Source organism: Centropristis striata, chromosome 13 (genome assembly GCF_030273125.1).
Source record: "Centropristis striata isolate RG_2023a ecotype Rhode Island chromosome 13, C.striata_1.0, whole genome shotgun sequence".
NCBI classification, from domain to species: Eukaryota; Metazoa; Chordata; class Actinopteri; order Perciformes; family Serranidae; genus Centropristis; species Centropristis striata.
In genome coordinates this window covers 21,843,280-21,865,373 of record NC_081529.1, presented here as the reverse complement: position 1 = coordinate 21,865,373, position 22,094 = coordinate 21,843,280, and the positions used below count along the sequence as shown (strand labels likewise).

The 22,094-nt window shown below is 34.3% G+C and overlaps 1 protein-coding gene across 1 annotated transcript; it reads right to left on the bottom strand.

Moving 5' to 3' along the window:
* Positions 1 to 412: 412 nt before the first annotated feature.
* On the bottom strand, positions 413 to 19,156 carry atxn2l (ataxin 2-like). The gene is given in 24 exon segments (XM_059348501.1): positions 413 to 839; positions 1,013 to 1,184; positions 1,446 to 1,628; positions 2,469 to 2,581; positions 5,018 to 5,147; positions 5,428 to 5,594; positions 6,705 to 6,768; positions 6,854 to 7,015; positions 7,109 to 7,178; positions 8,247 to 8,503; positions 9,877 to 9,938; positions 10,632 to 10,700; positions 11,541 to 11,687; positions 11,773 to 11,856; positions 12,491 to 12,786; positions 14,498 to 14,704; positions 14,782 to 14,873; positions 15,806 to 15,883; positions 15,885 to 15,919; positions 16,286 to 16,481; positions 16,566 to 16,637; positions 16,721 to 16,777; positions 17,974 to 18,025; positions 18,388 to 19,156. Coding segments are annotated over 24 exon segments (2,976 nt in total). The 5' UTR covers positions 18,540 to 19,156; the 3' UTR covers positions 413 to 780.
* Positions 19,157 to 22,094: the final 2,938 nt, after the last annotated feature.

The following is a 22,094-nucleotide window of genomic DNA, read 5'->3' as shown; positions in this document are numbered from 1 at the left end:
AAAGCCACCCTACTACATCATGTATCAACAGACTATGTAAGACCATTTTGAGAGTTTCGGCCTGTTTGAAAATGTAATGACTGTTTCTCTAAAGATTTTGACATGCTATAGTATGAGTTTTTTCCTCAAATTTTAGACATCTCAAAATGTGGTGTTTTTTGTTATTATTTCTGGAAAAGCCACCCTACTACATGTATCAACATACTATAATGAGACCATTTTGAGAGTTTCAGCCCATTTGAAAATGTCATGACTTTTTGCCCGAAAACTACAACATGGAATATAGTACGACTTTTCAACGTGATTTTGAATGACATCCCATTGCATGATGACATTGATTTTGCATGTGTTAGAAAAATAATCTGTCACCTGTAGATGATGATCAAACTAAAAACACTCCCAAACACACAAGTTTTTTTATTTATTTCAGTGGTTTTATTATTAATGAACTGGTTTCGTCTGTAAAAGGACAGAGGAGGCGGGACGGGGAGAAAAACTGTTTCCACTGTCGTCGGTCTAAAAGTTTCCACCAGTTGTCGTCTTCAGTCCAGCTTCCTGTTCACGTGTGAAAACAGTTCGTATTTACACTTTAAAATCCAGAAAAGTTGTCCTGTCTAAAAGATGATGTGGGTAAAAATGAGGACGTGTTAATCTGATGTCAGTAGGTGGGAATGTTAGGAGTTGTTTCAGGATTTATTTATTTTTTTTAAGGGGGGGGGGGGTCTCGTCACACAGTAGTGCTCGTCTTCCTCTCCGGAGGCCAGATGTGATCGAGGAAGTTCAGTTTGCAGACGGGTGGAAGGACAGCTGCTGACCGGGATGAGCCTGAACCTGAACAGCTGGAAGAAACAACATAGAGAAATGTTTCTTTAAAACAAATTTTCCACATTCTCTATATTATGACGTTCAAATTCACATATGTCAAAAAATGTTGGACAAAAGGTTTCATAGCATGTATGCTATTAAATGATGGCCACAGATGTCGCAGTCTGTGTCCAAGGGTGTGTTTTACCTTGGTGGGGTCCAATGTAGAAGTGTTGTGGGGCGCCCTGCTGAGGGCCATGCTGGGGGTTGGATCCGCCGCCGCCGCCCTGCTGAGGGGGGACGTAGTGCAGCATGACGGGCGGCAAGCCGTGACCTGTAGTGTGGTGAGGCCCTGACATGCCTCCTGTGACGTGAGCCTGCTGAGGACAAACAAGACACCATCTGAGAAAATGCAAAATAAAACTATGTGCAAATTCTCTGTAAATATACTCCACTACGAGTAAAAGTTCTTACTGTGCAGTTAAATGAGCCCTGTCAGTATATATATTTATTTATCTCATGTATATATCATGTATATATCATATATAGTATATTATGTTTTTGGATACATTTTCCTGCTGTAGATTTTTCAGGTTATGCTAATTGTAAATAAATATATATATATATATATATATATTTACCTGTGTGAGCTGGCTGATTGAGGGGAAGCCGTGAGGCAGAGCCTGGTGGGAGGGGAGGCTGTATCCCTGCATGGTGTAGGAGGCCTGCGGGGAGTTGTGGCCCGGCTGCATGTTCGGAGGGGTCGGAGCCGACAAACCTCCAGAGTGGAAGATGGACTGAGGCTGAGGACCAGCCTGATTCGACTGGGGAGGAGAGAATAAAGTTAGGGTTAATAAGTTATATAATAGTTATAACACAAATGTGACATGATTTTTCAAACTGTTGTCATTCAAAATTTAATGAAAAATAAATGTTGTATAAAATCACATAAAAAAGTCATACTATAGCATGTCGATTTTTGTCAAAAATGGTCAAATTTTAAAATGCCTAAAAATGCTTCAAATGGGTCAATTATGGTCCGTTGATAGATATTAGAGCACAATACGACCAGAAATGACAAAAAACAACATATTATGGCATGTCCAAAAACTGAAAAAAGTCATACTATAGTATGTCGATTTTTGTAAAAAAAACTGTCAAATTTTAAAATGCCTAAAATGCTTAAAACAGGTCAATTATAGTTTTTGATACATATTAGAGCAAAATATGGCCAGAATTGACAGAAAAACAACATATTATGTCAAAAAATGACACCCTCAGAAATAGCATGTAGATTTTTGTCAAAATAGTCAAATTTTAAAATGCCTAAAAACCGCCCATTTATAGTATGTTTATACATGTCGCAGTATAGTTTGTCCAAAAAATAGTGAAAAAACACCATATTATGGATGTCCAAAAATGGCCCCCTCAAAAAAAAAGTCATACTCCATCCAGCATGTAGATTTTTGTCAAAAATGGTCAAATTTTAAAATGCCTAAAAATGCTCAAAATGGGTCGATTATAGTCTGTTGATACATATTAAAGCATAATATGACCAGAAATTACAAAAAAACACCATATCCTGTCCAAAAATGACCCCCTCAGAAAAAGTCAGAGTATGTAGTTCAAAATCACATCAAAAAGTCTAAATGCCGTACTGTTACCTGGTTGTGTCCTGGGCTGGGGGCTGTGTGTTGGGGAGGGGGCTGGTTCCCAGTCGGGGTGCTGGAGGGCTGAGGATGATGGATGGAGCCCGAGTGGTGAGAGAACGACTGAGCTGAGAGAAAAACAACAAAAAAAGAGATCTATGAACTTCTCAAAAAATGTAAACAAAACAGGAGAGTTCTCTTATATCTGTTGTGTATTCCATGACTTTGGGCTATTCTTGTAAAGCAAGTGAACATACTTGTCACATGCTGACAAACCATTACATTATATTGTTTCTGCTGTGGATAAAAGCAAAAAGGAGTCCCACAAGGTTCAATACTTGGGCTACTGTTTTTATCAGTTATTTTAATTAGCATTTTTATGGAGACAACACTGCTTTATACTGACGTGTTGACTCTGTAAAACTAGTTTTAACAAATATCCAATTTACTCTGTTAAATGTTCCTTTAAAATTCATATTGAACAGATCTCCAGATTTTGAGTGTTTCAGGTCATTTTCTTTTTTACTGAAAGTTTTGTTGTTTTTGCAATTATTTTGTTCTTATTGAAAATATGACTTTTGAGTGCCTTTACTGTTACAGGAACATTTTTGTCCAATGAGCAAATGGTGAAACATGTTATTATTTTAATTATTTTTACTGAAAATAAAAATAAGGAAAAAAATAAGAAATTCACATAAGTCAATGTTCTTCTATTTTGCCTCACATATTTATCACATTATCACACTCTCACAATTTGTCGTACAGTACCACAGTGAGACAGGAGATGGAAAAGTAAAAAGTAAATAAAATGTGTGCATAATGTACATATTAATGCTGTTCATAATGTACATTTTTAAATCCCATATTTAAAATAAATTAAAAACTGGAAATAAATAAAGAATAATAACCCAAAAAGTATGTGAACGTTTAGATTTTTTTAAATAAATGGAGAGAAATGAAAAACAATTATTATTTTTGTTTTCCCTGTTGTATCAAAAAAGTATTGAATGAGCTGCTCTGTAGCTGATGATATTACCAAACAAATGAGGAGAAAAAGGCAAAGACTGCGGGGAAACAGTGAGAGAGAGACAATGATGATGAAAGAACAGGAAACTGAAAAAGAAATGTGTGAAAAAATCATGTGCTGGTGTGACGGACAGAGAGAGCTGCTAACTCTGCTGCTGCAGGGTAAAATGTTTGTCTGCAGCCTTGCTGAACATGAGGGGAAAGAGTTACGACCCCAGAAAAAGACATTGTGGAGACATAATGTACTGAAATGCAGCAGACACCAGTCTGTTGTTCTGAGCCACAGTGAGCTCAAATGTCACATCATCGACGTCTTTATCTTTGTTGAGCATCATGTTCATAAACCTCGAAAGACTGCAGTCACGTTCAAACGAGATAAGAACTAACACGAGAGATACATTTGAACACCAACCGCAAAAACATTGAGCATCTTTCTGAATCCATCTAATGACTTCTGAGCAGGGCTGTGCCATGTCGTATCATTTACGATAATACAGCCACATTTTTATATGATAAAAACAGCCATGTTCCTACTTGTTGACATCAAATAAGTTAAAGTACAAAAGTACCAGAAATGAACTGTACTTAAAGTAAAAGTACTCAGATTGTTTTATTTATTTATTCTATATGTATTGTTGGATTATTGGTATTGATGCATTTATTTATTTTAAATGGGTCAATTATAGTCTGTGGATACATGTGGTAGTAGAGTTTGTCCAAAAATAGCGAGAAAACACCATATTATGGGATGTCCAAAAACGACCCCCTCAAAAAAAGTCATACTATATATAGCATGTCGACTTTTGTCAAAAATTGTCAAATTATACAATGCCTAAAAATGCTCAAATTGGGTCAATTATAGTCTGTTGATACATATTAGAGCATAATATGGCCAGAAATTACAGAAAAAAAACATATTATGGGATGTCCAAAAACTGAAAAAAGTCATACTTTTCGATTCGATTTTTGTCAAAAATGGTCAAATTTTAAAATGCTTAAAAATGCTTGAAATGGCCCAAATATACTCTGTTGATACATATCCTGTAAAGGTAAACACTCATTTTAACTACTTAACATACTTTATGTGCTTAAATGTATAAAAATGTTTAATCATGTTTTTTTGTTAAATCTTGATGTGAAAAGCAACACAAGCCAGCAGCTATATGTAGAAGAGTTAAAGTATAAAGTTACATAAATGGAAATCCCCAAGTTAAAATATGCAAGTTAAACTGTACTTCAGTTCAGTACTTGACTAAATGTACTGACTTATATTTGCAGTAATATTTTTATTATTTTCTAGTAAATTTGTTGTATTTGGCAGGTGTTGAGATTTACACTTTATAATTTAGAATTGTAGTTGATTTTTATTTTTTTGTTAGTTTTGTACTTATACAGACTGGAAAAATATTTTTTAAAAATCATATTTTTTTCTATATATTTTTCAGTATTTTGTCATTATTCGTTATTGCAAAAATACCCTGAAATATTGTATGTTTAGGTTTCTGTTTGTTGGATTGATCCGGTATAATTCTGCTTACCATACATGGCCTGTTGTGGCCCCTGGGGGCCCTCAGCCTGGCCAGGATACTGGGCCCCAGGAGGGCCCATCTGTTGAGGAGCCCCGGACGTCAACATCCTCGCTCCGCCCTGCAGCATTGAGTAAACCGGCTGCAAACAACAACAACAACAACAACATTCTCATTTTAGTTTAATATGCAGAGAATAGTCTTTAAATATGTTTTTTATTTCGGAGGTTTTGTGTACTACAACTTAATTTATTTTTTTTTACTACATTTTGTTATATGAGTATATATATATATATATATAGTGTGCCAGAAATCATGCCATATGCAGTATCACAGTCAAAGTTACTGCTGAAACAAAACTGAAAAGTGACATATTTGATTGAAAGCTTCCCTGGTGACAGCAGAGGGTTAATGCCGCGTACCTGTCCGTGGTAGTGAGGGGGCAGGGCCTGGATCACCTGACCGTACTGCAGGTAGGACTGGGGGTACGGGGAGGCCACCAGCGGGGGTCCTGCTGCCGAGGCTGCTGCTGACAGCATAGGGGAGGCGGAGGAGGCGTGGTGGTCCGGGCGCTGCCCCACCACCGGGCCTGGAACACAGAGGAAACACTGAACAATCGCTGCTTCTGCATTGAATACATTGGTTACACCAGGGGTTGGAAACCTTTACTAACTTAAGAGCCATTGCTGCCCAAAAAAAGAGAGAAAATCTCGAAACGGAGCCACCAAATTTTTTTTTGCCTTACAATGAAGATAAACAGCCTTAATTGAAGCCTAATTAACCTACCAACATTACTAATAGGTCACAATGAGCAGTTATTAATATGGTGGTTTTTTTAGAATGCATCAAGGACCCTCGTACAAATAAGAGGCTTAATGTCTAAAAACTGAATTAGAGCTATTCTGTTGCCGTGCCATTTATGTTATACCCTTGTTTTGTTTGTCTAATGTCAAAACAAAACATGTATTGTTCTGTGTATTGTTCCACCAATTATCTCTAATTTGTATATATAATTTGTATATATTTTTCTGTTATGAAAACAATAAAAATAAATACACAAAAAAAAACAAATAAGAGGCTAGATTCCTCATTAGGGCTGGCCGATGTATCGATATAAAAAAATTATCGATATAAAAGATATATCGATATATTTTTAAATGTGATATGGAATTAGACCATATCGCATATATCGAAACAATTTTTTTTCTTTCTTTATATATAAATGCTGCCCTTACTAGGGTTTGTCATATTTAGTTCTTTAGTAATGTTCGGTATTCTTTTCTCATATAAATATATTTATTTCAGAAAAAGATTGGCCTATTTTATTTCATGTGCTATTTTTATTCAAGATATTTTTTTCATTTAAATGTGCACCTTATGGAGCTCTGATTTAAAAAAAAAAAAAAAGGTCTGCCTGTTGTTATACAGCATTTATGTTAATTTAAATAAATGGTGTCAATAAAACTACTCAACACAGAGTTTGCTGTCTGTGGCGCGCGCTGCGGTGCTGCTGCTGGCACTCAGCAGCTCATGGTTCGAACATTTAATACCTCGTCAGATGACGTTTATTACTTTTTAATAATTTTTAATGGCCTTATTTTTGGCTAACTTCATTTAATACCTTTTAAAACCCCGCAGCAACCCTGAGAAATATTGTTTACAGACAAATTAAATGTATTGGTATATGTGTGGAGTTCACCTTTGGCTCTGGGGTATTTGCCCTGATTGACAGTCGACATGCTGTACTGATACATCTGAGGAGCCTGAGAGGAGAAAAACCAGAGTAAAGTGCCAGTAAATACACTCTGTATGTCCATGACATATATAATAACTTTCCCTGACTCAGACCTGGATCTGGTGTCCTTGGATGTGGAGCGGGGAGACGTAGGACAGGTAGTGTCCGGGCGGGTTGTTGTAGATGGCGCCCCCTGCTGGCTGCCCCGGGGGAGGCAGGACCAGAGAAGGGCTGGGGGGCGTCGGCCGGGGCGGGGTGGGGGTGGGCGCGGGCTTCTGCCACAACAACAGAAATAAAAACTGTCAGAGAGAGAAGAAAAAATGTGAAGATAAATGAAGCTGACACTACAGCCCTGTGTGACAGCTGACCTGCACTGTGTTCACTTTTATGGGGAGAAATTCTTTTGCGTTTGGATTCAGCGTCGAGTTTTTCACCTGCCTGCAAAACAGAAGACAACAGGAAAAAGTTCATTAAACATACACTGAACAAGGAAGTTTGACAAACTGATATGTGGGTTTAAAAATCGCCATTTGGACGAGTTCAATATCTGTTAACCATCTGAACCCAATGAGACGTTTCAGGACGTTATTTTGCTCTTTTTTACATCCTCCTCTCTGTGTCCTTGTGTTTCACTGCAGCATATAAAATCTCTATAAATCTATAATTCCTGCTCTATGGAATCAGCACAATCAGAACCACTCAAACAGTCTTTGTGCAGAATAACACAGTTAGAATGACAGAATTCTGAGAAAAAAAAAAGATTTTTATTAGAATAACATGGAATTTATGTACACTTTAACAACACAAAATAAAAAAACGGAAAAAAAAGACATAAAAAGACGTAAAAAGACTAGAAAAACACAAAATAACCCCAAAAATATGTTAAAAGACCTGCCAAAAAGACTGTACAGTTTTCTCAGCATTTTGTATTGAAGTGTCATGTTTCCAGCCCCTCCTGTCCTCTCCTCTCTGCTCTGTGTAAACAGCCTCTCCTGTCCTCTCCTCTCTGCTCTGTGTAAACAGCCTCTCGCTCTGTGTAATAAGATTTTCAGTGAATATTTGCCCCGTGACCGTTGGTCTCAGCAGAATCAATCATGTCTTCACAGTGTCTCTGAGGAGCAGAATGTAATGTTTTTAACAGGATCTGGTTAGTGCAAATGCTGTATTCTAAAGACCACGTGTAGAATAAAGAGATTCTGACACATATAAATATAAACATTGAACAAAAGTTTTGGTCACTTTTTATAACTGATGATCCGTTCAAGGACCATCTGAAAGTTCAAACTCTGACGATAATACTCTAACTTAACTCAGTTATTATAAGAGTGAAGCTGCAGGTGTGATCCAGTATCAGATGTTTGAACCTTTCTGACTATTGGGCGACTGTGTCCAACATTATCTATATTTTAGTATCTCAATCTGACACTAATTTCCACTTTCCTGTGATTTATCGTGACTTGTACCTGAGAGGACATGTTGTGTTTGTAGTTGACAGTTTTTACTCACGCTGCAGCAGCAGTAACGGCCTCTGGCTGCTCCCCGCTCTCCTCTGGACCCGGCCCGGGCTGCGGCCCCTCCGGGGGCCTGGAGATGGTCTGGGGGGGCTCCATGGTGGGCTGCAGGTCCGGGGCAGAGGGGGCGAGGGAGGGGGCGGGTTTAGGAGGCGCGGGGGATGAGGAGGAGGAAGAGTCGGGGGAGGTGGCGTTGAGTGGAGGAGGGTCTGAGGACGCCGGGCTCGCTGACGGTGACGAGGTCGGCTGCAGCTGAGACACACAGAGACAAACACAATAATAACTCCTCAAAACTTTAAATCTTTAAACATTTACTGAAGTTCATCTGCACTCGTTTATCAAATTATCTTAACAATTAAGAATCCACTTTATCAAACAGCAGCTTTAAAAACACAGGAACAAAGTGCTTCATGCTCGTAACAAACAAACAAACAAACAAACAATTCTAACAGCCAAAATCGAGATGCTGTCAGTCGTCCTATGGACAATAAACTCTTTGTTAAATCATTTATAATTTATTTATTTTTTGGTGGGGATACAGTTTGCAGGACGGAGACAAACAAAAGATCCTTCGCTCCTACAGCCATCAGACTGTCTCGTTCTAACAGAGATTCTACCAGACTAACTGAATTTACCCTCAGGGATAAATAAAGTGATTTTGATTTGATTGATTGATTTGGTTTGTATTTCATTTATTTGTTTTTTTTTGTTTTTTTTTCATATGCAGGTCTTCACTCTTTAATCCGTAAGCATCCATAGCTGGTGTATAAAGAGTTTGAGTGATTAATAACACAGTAAAATATAGCTGCAGTCATACTTAATGATATAATTACACACGTACAAGAAATGGCTTTAAAACTGTTGTTGTTCATGGTTCATTCCAGAGCTTTCAGCCATGTCTCACTTTTTGAGTTACTTTGAGTTTGAGTTTAACTTGTGATATTTACACAATACACTTATAAAAATAAATGTATAATATTCTATATTAAACTATGAAAACATATTCATGATCATGATTACACACACACACACACATAAATATTTATATATATATATACTTAAATATATATACATATACTTACACACACAATATTATTATTTTTTTATTATTATATATTTATTTATTTTTATTTGATTCATTTATTATTTGTTTGTATTTCATTTGGTTTTGAATATTACAAAATATATATATTTTTTAATTATAATTAAAAAATATTGTTTCATTTTTATTTAATGTATTTCTTTTTATTGGGGGGCAACAGTCTGAAATGTATATGGTTATGAACATTACAAAACTGGGTGTTATTAACTTTTAAATGTACATTTCAATAACACAAAAAAGATACAGATAAAAATAAATAAATAAATAAAGAGAAGAAAACACAAACAAAGAGCCCAGAGTTTCTCCTTCAGCTTCTTAAACGCTCCTGAAGTTCATCATGCAAATAATAACAGCACTTTCATAAAGCAACTTTAAAAACATTTTCAGTGCTTGTGACCATGAACCAAACATTTGCTCTCTGCTGTAAAACTCAGCAACTCATGGACCAAATCGTGTTCTAGTCTAGAGCACATATTTTGAGTCTGCAGGAAACATCCTGAGCTCTTGATATAATCGTTCTCACCCTGAACTCTTTGCCGAATTTGCGGAGTTCCTCCAGCTGAGACCTCTGCTGCACCGAGGGAGCTGCAGGACACAGAGGGGAAAAAACAAGTTTATTTTTAAACAAAGTTAGTTAACAAAAACTAACAAAAACAAAACTAATCATTTAAAAGGAAAAAAACAAACTAAAAATAACAAAAAACACAAATAAAAAAAAAACTTTAAAAAGAAAAAAGGTCAAATAATAACAAACAAACCACTTTAACAGGGGGGAAAAAAGAAAAACACAAACCGTTAAGAAGGAAAAAAAAACAAAAACAATAAATTATTTAGGAAAAAAAAGTATATATATATATATATATATATATTTTTTTTTTTTTTTTTTTTTTTTTTTTTTTTCCGGAGATAATTAACCTTTGTGTTTAACATGTTTCATCATTTAAACTCTTGTATGTTTTTTGTGTTCAAAGTGAGACAGAGTGAAGAATAATGATGACGTCAAAAAGGTAAAGTTGTGCAGAAACAGTGACACCAACATGACAACATGGTAAACATTTATAATATCTGGTAAACATGATAAACATTTATCATGTCTGGTAAACATGGTAAACATTTATCATGTCTGGTAAACATGGTCAACATTTATCATGTCTGGTAAACATGGTAAACATTTGTCATGCCTGGTAAACATGGTAAACATTTGTCATGTCTGATAAACATGGTAAACATGTATTAATGTTTATTCATGCAGGATGAAAAGGAGTCAGAGAGTTTCACCTTTGCTGCTTTTCCCTTCAGTCAGACTCTCTGTTCTCTCTTTAGCTGCTGAGTTCAGGATCTCGTTCACTGCGGACGAGAAACAAACATCTTTAACCTCAAACTTTCTGTCTAAAAGCTGCAGAATCTCTTTTTCTCTCCGTCCCACACCAGGGATTAGTCAGTGTCAGAAACAAGTTCTTAATGAGTGAAATGTTAAAAAGTGAGCAGACAAATAATAAGACTTGATGTTCTGTCGTTTTAATTCATTACATGCAGTCGCAGCATTAAAACTTTCTATACAAGTTTTTACTCTAAAAACAATTCATTATTTTATCTATTTGATTTAATATTAATTATGATAATAAGTTAACAAGAAAAAATATCAAACTTTTGCTTTTAAAACGTACTTATTGTGAATTTAACACATTATAAGCATTATTTTCTAACTAAAAATAAAAGAATAATAAGAGATTAATGGATCAAATAATAATAATTAGTTATATCCCTAAATGTATTGTTTTCTTTTATTTCTTTGTTACTTGAGCTATATTTTATATATATATATATATATATATATATATATATATATATACACACACACAAATAAAAACAAAGAAATAAGAAATGAATTGATAAAATAACAATAATTAGTTATGGCCCCAAATCAATTGATTTCTTCCATTTCTCTGTTTTCCCTTTAATATATTTATTCTTATATTTTTAATTATAATAAAAAATTATTATAATAAAATAATAACAACAAAATAATAATAATTAAAAAAAATTTAACAATTAGAAACTGAGGAATCTTTTTTTTATTTAGTCAGAAAATATATTTAAACATATAACTATTGGCTCAAAACATTTTGATTACATAAACAAACGTGTTTGGATGTGAATATTTTGACATTAAGAGAAGCGTCTCACCATCGACGGGGAACAGTGGCGTCGGGCCGGCGCCAGGTTTGGCAGCGCTGGTTACTGTGGCGACGCTGGAGGAGGAGGAGTCCAAGAAAGTGGGGCCGACCAGCGGGAGGTCCTGAGGAGGGACGTCTGGCTTCAGACCACGAGAGACTGAAGAGAGAGAGAGATCAGAGTGTGTGTGTGTGTGTGTGTGTGTGTGTGTGTGTGTGTGTGTGTGTGTGTGAGCTGCACCCACCTGCAGGGGAGGACTGGGAGTTCGGAGTCCGCAGGTTTCTGCTGGTCTGAAGTCTCTGTGATTTGGGGGAAGTTCTGGATGTAACTGAGACAGAGAACACAAATAAATTAAAAACACTGTTTACACAGAGCAGAGAGGAGAGGACACGTGAGGCCGGAAACACGGCAACACTTCAATATGTGGAGAAAACTTTTTTACTACATTCAAGAAACTTGGAAAAGTCTTTATATAGAAATTGTGTTTTAATATAATTTTAAAAAATATATTTGTCAGAGAAGTTTTAGTTTTGTATGCTTTATGTCATTATAACTATGTTATTCTGCACAAACTTTGCTTTTAACATGTATTTATTGTAAATTCAACATCTTTGAAGACATCCAGATTTATTTTAGGCATTATTTTTAAACATTTTGGGGCATTTTATAGACTAAACTAAAAAACAATAGGAAATGAATCAATCGAAAAAAAATAATTAGCTGTGGGCACTTGGAAAAGTGTTTATACATAAATACTGTTTTATTACAATTTTTAAACAATAATTAATCAGAGAAATTCAACTTGTTTTTTCAAGTTTCTGTCATTTTAACTGTGATATTCTGCACTAAGACATGTTTGAGTTGTTCTGATTGTGCTGATTACATAGAGCTGCAGGACTTATAGATTATATAGATTTTATATGTTGCAGTGTAGAGGAGAATGCGTTGCAGCAGCTGCTCACCTCCGTTGACGGAGGAGCGCGAGGAGTCGTTGAGCGACTGCGGGTGGGAGAGGGAGTGCGGGAGGACGTGGTTGGAGCAGGGTGGGCTGCTGGCCGGCGGGCTGCTCTGTGATTGGTGAGGAGAGTAGGCGGCTCTAACGGACAGCGGGCTGCTCCGGTCAGACGGCGGTTTGGGGGAGGAGCCGGGGGGCGGGTGTCTGGAGGAGGGCGGGGCGGCGGTCCGACCGGAGGAGCCGGTCCGCCCGGAGAGGCCGATCTCCCGGGCGCGCTGAGGCAGAGGGATGTATTTACCTTCCCTGGAAAACCAGACAGAGAGAGGAGGAGGTGAGAGGAAGACACACTGCTTCTCTCTACGCTTATTTTACTGTCGGCATATTTAACTTGAGCTTGAGTCACAATGTTTTGTTGTCTTATCTTAGTATAAATTCTGAAAATCATTTAAAAAAATGAAATAAAGGAGAGAAAGCAATAGTGATATTAAAGAATTTTTAGAAAATCACTAAATATGTAAATGAAGAAAAATTAAATAAAAGAATAATGGAATGGAAAATATAGTTTTAAAAAATTAATAACTGAAAAAATAGCTATGCTAAAAAAGGAAAAATATTTGAAAATTTAAAATTATGGAAAAATTTGTTTAGAAAAGTAAAAATAACTGAAAAAAATAGCTATGTAAAAAAGTATATATAAATATACTAAATATAGTTTAAAAAGTAAAAATGAATAAGTAAAATATAACTAAATGAGTAAATAAAGAAAAATATAGTAAAAGACAAATATTGGAAAATGGGAAAATATTATAAAAATGCTCGAAAATGTATGGAAACCATCTGAGTTAACTTCAATAATGTCATGTTTATTTCAGGTTAGTTTAGGAAAATAAATGAATAAATAAATAAAAACAAAAATTAAACATAAGAAAACCAACAGTGATATTAAATAATTTAATTTTAATATGACTATTGCTAACTAAAATGTAATTATAAAAAAGGTTTAAAATTCTAAAATTAATAACTGAAATAAATGTAAATATAACTAAATAAGTAAATGGAGCAAAATGAAATAAAAGAGGGAGCAACAGGGGCAAAAAAACAACAAATAGTAAAGACACATTAAATAAAATATATAAATACTGGAAAACTTATGGAAACAAATCGTTTAATTTCAATATAAAATCTGCATCCACTTCAATGAAACCTTAATTTTGGTTTAGAAATAAATTATAATAAAATAAGAGAGATAGATTTTTAACATCATTATCGTTAGATAAAATGTAATTATAAAAGTAAATAAGAATGAAAAGAAAGAAAATTAGAATAATATGTTGGAAAATTGGAAAAATATTTTGAAAATTACAAAAACAAATAATAAATTAAAAATTAAATTAAAGGACAAATATTTATCTCAATATAAATTCTGTAACATCTGAGGATTTGGGGCTTGGGACTGCATTCACTTCAATGAAACCTTCACTTTAGTTTAGAAATAAAAAAATAAATAAAAACAATAAAACTTAAATAAAAGAAAGACAGATTTTCAATATCACTGTCGTTAAATACAATGTAATTGTTAAATAGGTAAAGAAGAAAAAAATAAAATAACAAACAAATTGGAAGTTGGAAAATTGGAAAAATATTTTGAAAATTACAAAAACAAATAATAAATAAATAATGAAATAAAAGACAAATATTTATGTCAATATAAATTCTCAGATTGCATTCACTTTAAACAAACCCTCAGTTTAGTTTATAATTAAAAACAATAATAAAAATAAATTAAAATTAAATAAAAGAGAAATAAAATGCAATTATAAAAAAGTAAATAAAAAAAAATATATATATATAAAATTGGAAAATTGAAACACTGAGCTGAAGCTGAGAGGATCAGAGAACAGAATCAGCCTGAAGCTCCGTTTGATCAATAAATCTGTCTCTGCTTCCACGGATTTGCATCATAACCGTTATAAAGTGAATAATCAAACAGAAACGGCGTGCGCAACGTGTTTACCTGCCACTCGACGGGAACCCGGGGCTGGCCCGGTCCTCGCGGTCCCTCACCACTGAGCTGAACTTGTCCTCCTCGCTGCGGCCCTCGTCGTTCTCCAGGGAAACCCTGCGGCGGTACTGCAGGCTGCCCTCGATCTCGTTGGCCAACCGCGTGGCTCGAGCCTCTCGCTGCCGGAAAACCTCCGAGTTCCCTTTCTCCAGAGGCATGCTGGGAGGAGAGACGGAGGGGTGACGGGTTACAGACGGGTCAGAACTTCAGGAAGAATCGTCGGCTGTGGAACTCACGTGTACATGGAGAGACTGGAGTCGTAGGTGGACTTCACGCCGTACGTCTCCTCGTTAAACTTGAACATCTCGTTGGCGTCCCAGCCGTTTGACTGGCACAGAGAAACATTCATATCGTAAACAAACAGTGGAAGCTGTCCTTCACGCCGTTTTTAACCTTCTGAACCCGTTTGAAAAGGATGTTTTCTTTTAAAGAAATCACCAAAAATCCTCCGTTTATCATAGAAACTGTAGAAAGACATTATCATCAGAGTTTGAACTTTCCGACTGTTATGTGCCAGATGACTGGTTGTTCTTGAACGGATAATCAATTATAAAAAGTGACCAAAACTTGTGTTAAATGTTGATATTTGTGTCAGAATCTCTTTATTCTACATGTGTCATTTAAAATAAAGCGTTTGCACTAACCAGATCCTGTTAAAAACATTAAATTCTGCTCCTCAGAGACACTGTGAATACATGAATGATTCTGCTGAGACCAACGGTCATGTGACAAATATCCACTGAGAATCTGTTTACACAGAGCAGAGAAGAGAGGACAGGAGAGGCTGGAAACATAACAATACTTCAATATGTGGAGAAAACTGTTTTGGTAATTTTAGGTCTTTTTGTAATTGTGTGTCTTTTTTAGTCATTTTACATCTTTCTGTCATTCTAACTGTGTTATTCTGTTTAAGTTGTTCTGATTGTGCTGTTTCCATAGAGCTGCAGGACTTATATGTTGCAGTGAAAGACAAGGACACAGAGAGGAGAATGTAGAAAGAGTAAAAAAACTGAAATGTCTCATAAGGGTTCAGAGGGTTAAATTTCTTCTCAACATTCACTTTAACCTTTTTCACTTTTTCTTTTAAAATATTTGCTAAACTTGAAATTACTTTATCTCCTTGTATATGTTGTTGTTTTGGCTGTAAAATACTTACTAAATTTACTTTATCTTCTGGCTATTTTTTACAACAGTTTTTGTCCTGAGTTCTTAGATATTGTGTGTTTGTTTGTTTGTGTGTGTATGTGTGTGTGTGCTCACCGTGTCCGCCTCCAGCTCAAAGTTTTCTCCGTTTCCGTCCCAGCGCTGCAGGACTTTCTCCCGGTGCTCACCGTTCACACCGCGACGAGCTGATGGAGGAGTCAGTGAATGTGTCTGAACACACACACACACACACACACACACACACACACACACACACACACACAGGTCAATAATAAACAAAATCAAAATATTATGTAACTTTGTACTCCACTACATTTAACTGACAGCTTTACTTACTTTTCAAGTCGAAATTTACCATGAAAACATTTTTTTTTAATTCAAATTTAGGCAATAACAGTATATTAAATTGTTAAATGAGTTGTTAAATGATTTAAAAACATCTTAAAAATTTCAAAAAAAGTCTAGCTACAGTGTGTGCTCAGGCCGGGAAGTGCTGCCTGCTACAAACAGGATGTTTTGAAAGAGCTTTAGTGATTCATTTTAAAGTTTTCAGGATCAACGTTTGTCTGTTTTTACCTCTGACAGCAAAGTTGAGGTCGACGTCACGGCAGGTCATGGTCACCAGGTCGGCGGGGCTGAAGATCATCGTGTCTGTGATGTCCTCGATCTTCGGCAGAGACGACAGACTCCCCCCTCCCTCCTCTCCTCCTCCTCCTCCTCCTCCTCCATCTCCATCGCTCTGTTTATGAACAGCATCCACAGCCAGCTCACACTGACGACAGACAGCACACAATGGTTAAAAATCACTTACTGGAACTTCTGTGAAGGATTCAGAGAAACTTTTTCTTCTTGTTACCTGTGAGCTTAACGTCTTGAAGATTCCTTCGTACGCAGCGCCGTTCTTCACTCTCACGTCGCAGGTTGATCCCTGAAATGAGCAGCGAGACGCTTCAGTCCATCTGAGCTTCATGTTCATCACTAAATGTTTTTAGTTTTTAACTCTTTACTCACCACGACGGCTGTGAGGAAATGAAGCATCCTGGCGTTGTTGTAGACGCCTTCGAACACCTGAAGACACGTTTTATATATAAAACTGATGAAACTGAAATTTGTGGATTCATACGTAAGTTTCATATGAACACTGAAAACTGTTCTGATAGTATAAAAAACAACATGAATAACATTAATGACATTTTAGGCTATATCTTTTTTTTAAACATACAAAAACCCTCTTTTATTTATTGTATTATTATTATTATTATTAATATGTTTTATTATTGTTATTATTATTATTATTATTATTATTATTATTATAGGGAACACCTCAGATTTGGTGTAGAAATTATAATTGAATTAAAAAAATAAAATAATAATACATAAATAAATAATAATAATAAAGATATTAATAATAATAAGGATGTACAAATATTTATTTGTGCCTTCTGATACAAAATAACATTAAACTGCAACATTTGTGAGTAAATAAAAATCTTTGAAAAGTCTCCTACATGTGTCATAATAAGTAAGAGAGAGCAGCTGAAGAAATGTTTACATTATTCTCCTTAACTAAAAAAACTCTCGTGCCAAACATGAGCTCTGGTAAATATTTATAACAGTATAAAACTCAATAAAAACACTATTTCTGATACTTTAGGTAGATTTGTTTGCAATATTTCTGCTGTAAAATTAGGAATTTTACGTTGACATGAATGAAAAATTCCCACTTTCTCTATGTCCCCCTAATATAACACACAAGACACACTTCAAATATGTTTTTCTGGTGATCTGATGGATGTTCAGATATTTATAAATGTCTTCTGATGTAAAATAACATCGCAGCTGAGGAATTGTTTACATTATTCTCCTTAACCACAGAAATCTCTCTGATTTGAGATAAGTCCTGTCGAACATAAGCTCCGATAAATAATTATAACAGTATACAACCCATTAAAAAAACATTATTTCTGATATTTTAAGTAGATTTGTTGAATTTTACTTTGACATCAGCTCCAAGTTTCTCTATATCCCCCTAATATAACACACAAGGCACACTTTAAACATGTCTTTCTGTTGATTTAAATGGTGTACAGATATTTATAAACGTATTCTGATATAAAATAACATCGCAGCTGAAGAAATGTTTACATTATTCTCCTTAATCACAGAAATCTCTCTGATGTTAGATAAATCCTGTTGAACATGAGCTCCAATAAATAATTAATAAGTGTATTTTCCTCCTAACACACTGATCTGTGAGCACTTACTATGCTGCTGACAGGAGAGGACTGTGATGGCGGTCTCATTGTGTTTCTGGTCCTGCAGAGGATCAAAACAACAACAAACATGAGCTAAAAGACAACAACTGCTGCTCCGGTGAGAACAATAAAGCTCTCACAGGAGCTCAGCAGCTTCACAGCTGACAAACAGGCGCCATCACCATCTGGTACACATTAAATAAGCTGTAGTCATCCAAACTGTGTATATTACTGATAAAGTGGATAAATGTGAATGTTGCTGTTGTGGAGAATAGTAAAAAACCAGCTAGCTAAGTCGGCTAACGGAGCTAGCTTAGCGCAGACGTCGGATTTAGCAACAGAGACACAAACAAACCGCTAGAAACGAGGTCGACAGCACATTAGAAAGTGACAGCTGAGCAAGACGTAGTGTTTAAATTATACTTTTTAGTCATGTGCATCCCTGTTATTCCAGTCTCGTCGTTCCAGTGAAGAGTCACACGGTTTGACAGGCCAAACACGATACACCGCTGAAAAACAACAAAACACGGCGACCGGTGAGCTCGATTTGCTGCAACCTGGAACCTGCTGAGCATGTGATGTGGGGCGACTCAGGCGGGCGGGCTGCTATCAAGCATTAAAATCAGCACAAACATTTAAATTTAATTAACTGTATTTTAAACAACCAATATTGGTAATAAAAGTGTACACAAAGTGTGAATATTGCCGCATATCAACATAACTCAAAAACAACCGGGAGCAGCAGAGATTACTTAACAAACGAACCAATCGTAAACCCCGCCCATTGGCTCAATCTACAAGCTGATTGGACAAAACGTCCCGTCAATAACTGTTTACCTGTTTCTCATTGGTTTGATGCGGTGTCAATCAATCATGACGGGCTGTCCTCAGAAAGGTCACGTAAGGAAACTGATGCTGTTTTTATTTGGTTTTAGCGAAGAAATTAAATAAAAAAATTATAAATGTTTTCTATTAATATTTATCTATTACGTATGTTTCAACCATTTTTTTTATTAATTCGCAAATTGTTTAGGCTGTAGTCAGAAGAGAGTAAAAGAAAAACATAAATCTCACTTTACCTTGCCATTTTAATTTAACGCCGCAGGGGAAACTGTTCTTTAACTTTTAAACAGATAATACTGCTTATTAAAATATTTTTGTTCACCTACAGTCTTGTTTCACTCATATATATATTTTTTTTTTTCTTTTTAATAATGTAAATATTTTAGTCAATCAAATGCCAGAAGAGCGTAAAAAAACAAGCAATTAAAATATTATTTTGCAATTTTTGTCTCCAAATGCTCGAGTTTAGTTTAAACCAAATCTCATTCAAAAATATGTTGATTAAATGCTGCTTTGTGTTATTTTTTATACCATTGATATCCCTTTTTAAAACATTTTGTTTGTACAAAATCTTTTCCCACTAAAATGTATGTTTTATAGTTCTCAATTACTAATTACTTATAAAACCAAACTCTAAAAAAATCTCTCAGTTTAACGTTTCCTTGTGTTGTTCATTGAGGAACTTTTATGTTGCTTTTTAAAAAAAACTTTAAAAGTTTCTACCCGTTTGAGGCTGCTGAGCAGAACAGAAAAACATTTCATTTTGTTGCTCGTGTCGTTGAACAACCAACAAATAGTTTTTGGGATTTAAATTAGTAATATTGTGTAGATGAAAAAAATAATTTTTGTTATGGAGGATGATAAATTCAGGCATTAAAAAACAGTTGTAATTACTATAATTAACAGTAAGAATTATTATTATTATTATTAATAGTGATATGTTTTTTGTGAAGAAAGTGAATGCATATTTATGTCTGTTTTTATTGATTTTTTTTTTTCCATTTTGAATATTTGTTATTATTTTTATAAGATTTATTAAAATGTATTACTATTATTAATATTATGTAGGGCTATATAATCAAATTCAGGCTTTAAAAACAATAGTTATAATTATGATAATTAACAGTAAGAATTATTAATAATATAATTTATAATTTGTGGAAAAAATGTGAAAAATGCATATTTATAAATGTCTAAAAATGTATTTTTAGTTTCTGATCATATTTTGATTTTTTATATTTATTTTTATGATGAGATTTATTTCAAGTTATTACTTATTACTATTATGCTGGACTATATATTCAAATTCAGGCCTAAAAAACACAATTATAATTAACAGTAAGAATTATTAATATTAATAATAATATTTATAATTATTTGTGAAAAAAGGTGAAAAGGATTTAGAAATGCCTGTTTTTATTAATATTTAATTTTTTTCTGTTTTGGATTACATTTTGAATTTTTATGATTAGATTTATTACTATTATTACTTATTAATATTATGTAGGACTATATATTCAAATACAGGCATTAAAAACAACAGTTATAATTATTATAATTAACAGTAAGAATTATTTATATCAATAGTAATATTTATAATTTTTTGTGAAAAAAATGAAACATGAATATTCATAAATGTCGGTTTTTATTGATATTTAATTATTTCCGTTTTTGATTATATTCTGTATTTTTGTAATCATTTTTAAGATTTTTATTACAATGTATTACTATTACTATTATGTAGGACTATATATTCAAATTCAGGCATTTAAAAACAGTTATAATTATTTTATTTTACAGTAAGAATTATTAATAATCATGATTTTTATTTTTTTTGTGTAAAAAAGTGTATATGCATATTTAGAAATATATATATATATATATATATATATATATATACATATATATATACATATATATGTTTACATATACATATATTACATTTTTTTGTATTTATTTTCTATGTTTAGATTAATCAAAATGTATTACCATTATTATTATTAATATTATTATGTATGACTATATAGATTCAATTTCAGGCTTTTTTTAGGTCTTGAATTGATTTACATTGTGTACGTATTACAAGATTTTCTTTCGACCTTTAAGTTTTTAGTTATTAAGGTTTTTGTCTTTAATTTAATCATATATTTTTAGAAAAATGTGTTTGTATGAGCTGGAAAACCATCAACAATTCTCAGTTAATGTTGGAAAATCAAGGATTTTTCAAGACTACATCTTCAAATTCAGGCATTAAAAACCTAATAACATTTTTTTCCAAATTTTATAATTTATTTTTATATTATAAAATAAAATTTTAGGTCATTATGTTTCATTTATTTATTTTGGCTGGAAAACCAAGGATTTTTCAAGGTCTATATATTCAAGTTCAGGCATTAAAAACATTTTAAAAATTCCATATTTTTAAGATTATGACCAAACTTCTGATCCGTTTTTCTTTTTCCTGCCGTGGCAACAACGTGCTGATGCACCAAACAGTTTAATAACAAACGAGCAGAAAAAAAGACAAAACACAGCAGGGACTATGTTTCACTATATTTATATTATATCATTAAATTCAATGTAGTACCTGAAACTAACCACACGGGGCGGACAGACGACGCTGCCCGCCCTCCACACACGGTCCCAGCAAAGAGAGAAAAGAGACAGAGAAAGGCACAAAGAGTTCTGAAACTGAGAAAAGGACACTGAACATGATGATTTCGGGGGGGGGGGGGGGGGGGGGGGGGGGGGGGGGGGAGAGAGAGAGAGAGAGAGAGAGAGATGCATAAAGACAAAAACATGAGCAAAGAAACGAGCGGTGGAACAGAAACGACTGGGCTGAGAAAGAAAGGGGAATAAAATGAACCATGAATGAAACGGGAGCGACACGATGCAGGCTGATGACGACACACACAGAAAGGCACAAGTAGAAAAAGTAGGTATTCTCATTGACATTTTCTGCTAATTGTATATTATTTTTTAACCCTTGATGAATGGAGGATGAGGTCGAGGAGGAGAAAACAGCATGAAAAGAGAGAGTAGCCTCCAGGCATTATAGCAAGTCTTCTATATATATATTTATAGATATATATATATATATATACATTTTTTTCCTTCTTTTTTATCCCAAAAATAAAAAAAGGCACAAACACATTTTCAATTACAAGATGGAGTCTGAACAAGTGTTACATGGAGTAAGCATACAAAATAAAAAGGTGTCATAAAAACAAATAAAATTAATACTATTATTCTGACTGTCATCATCATCATTATTATTATTATTTCCA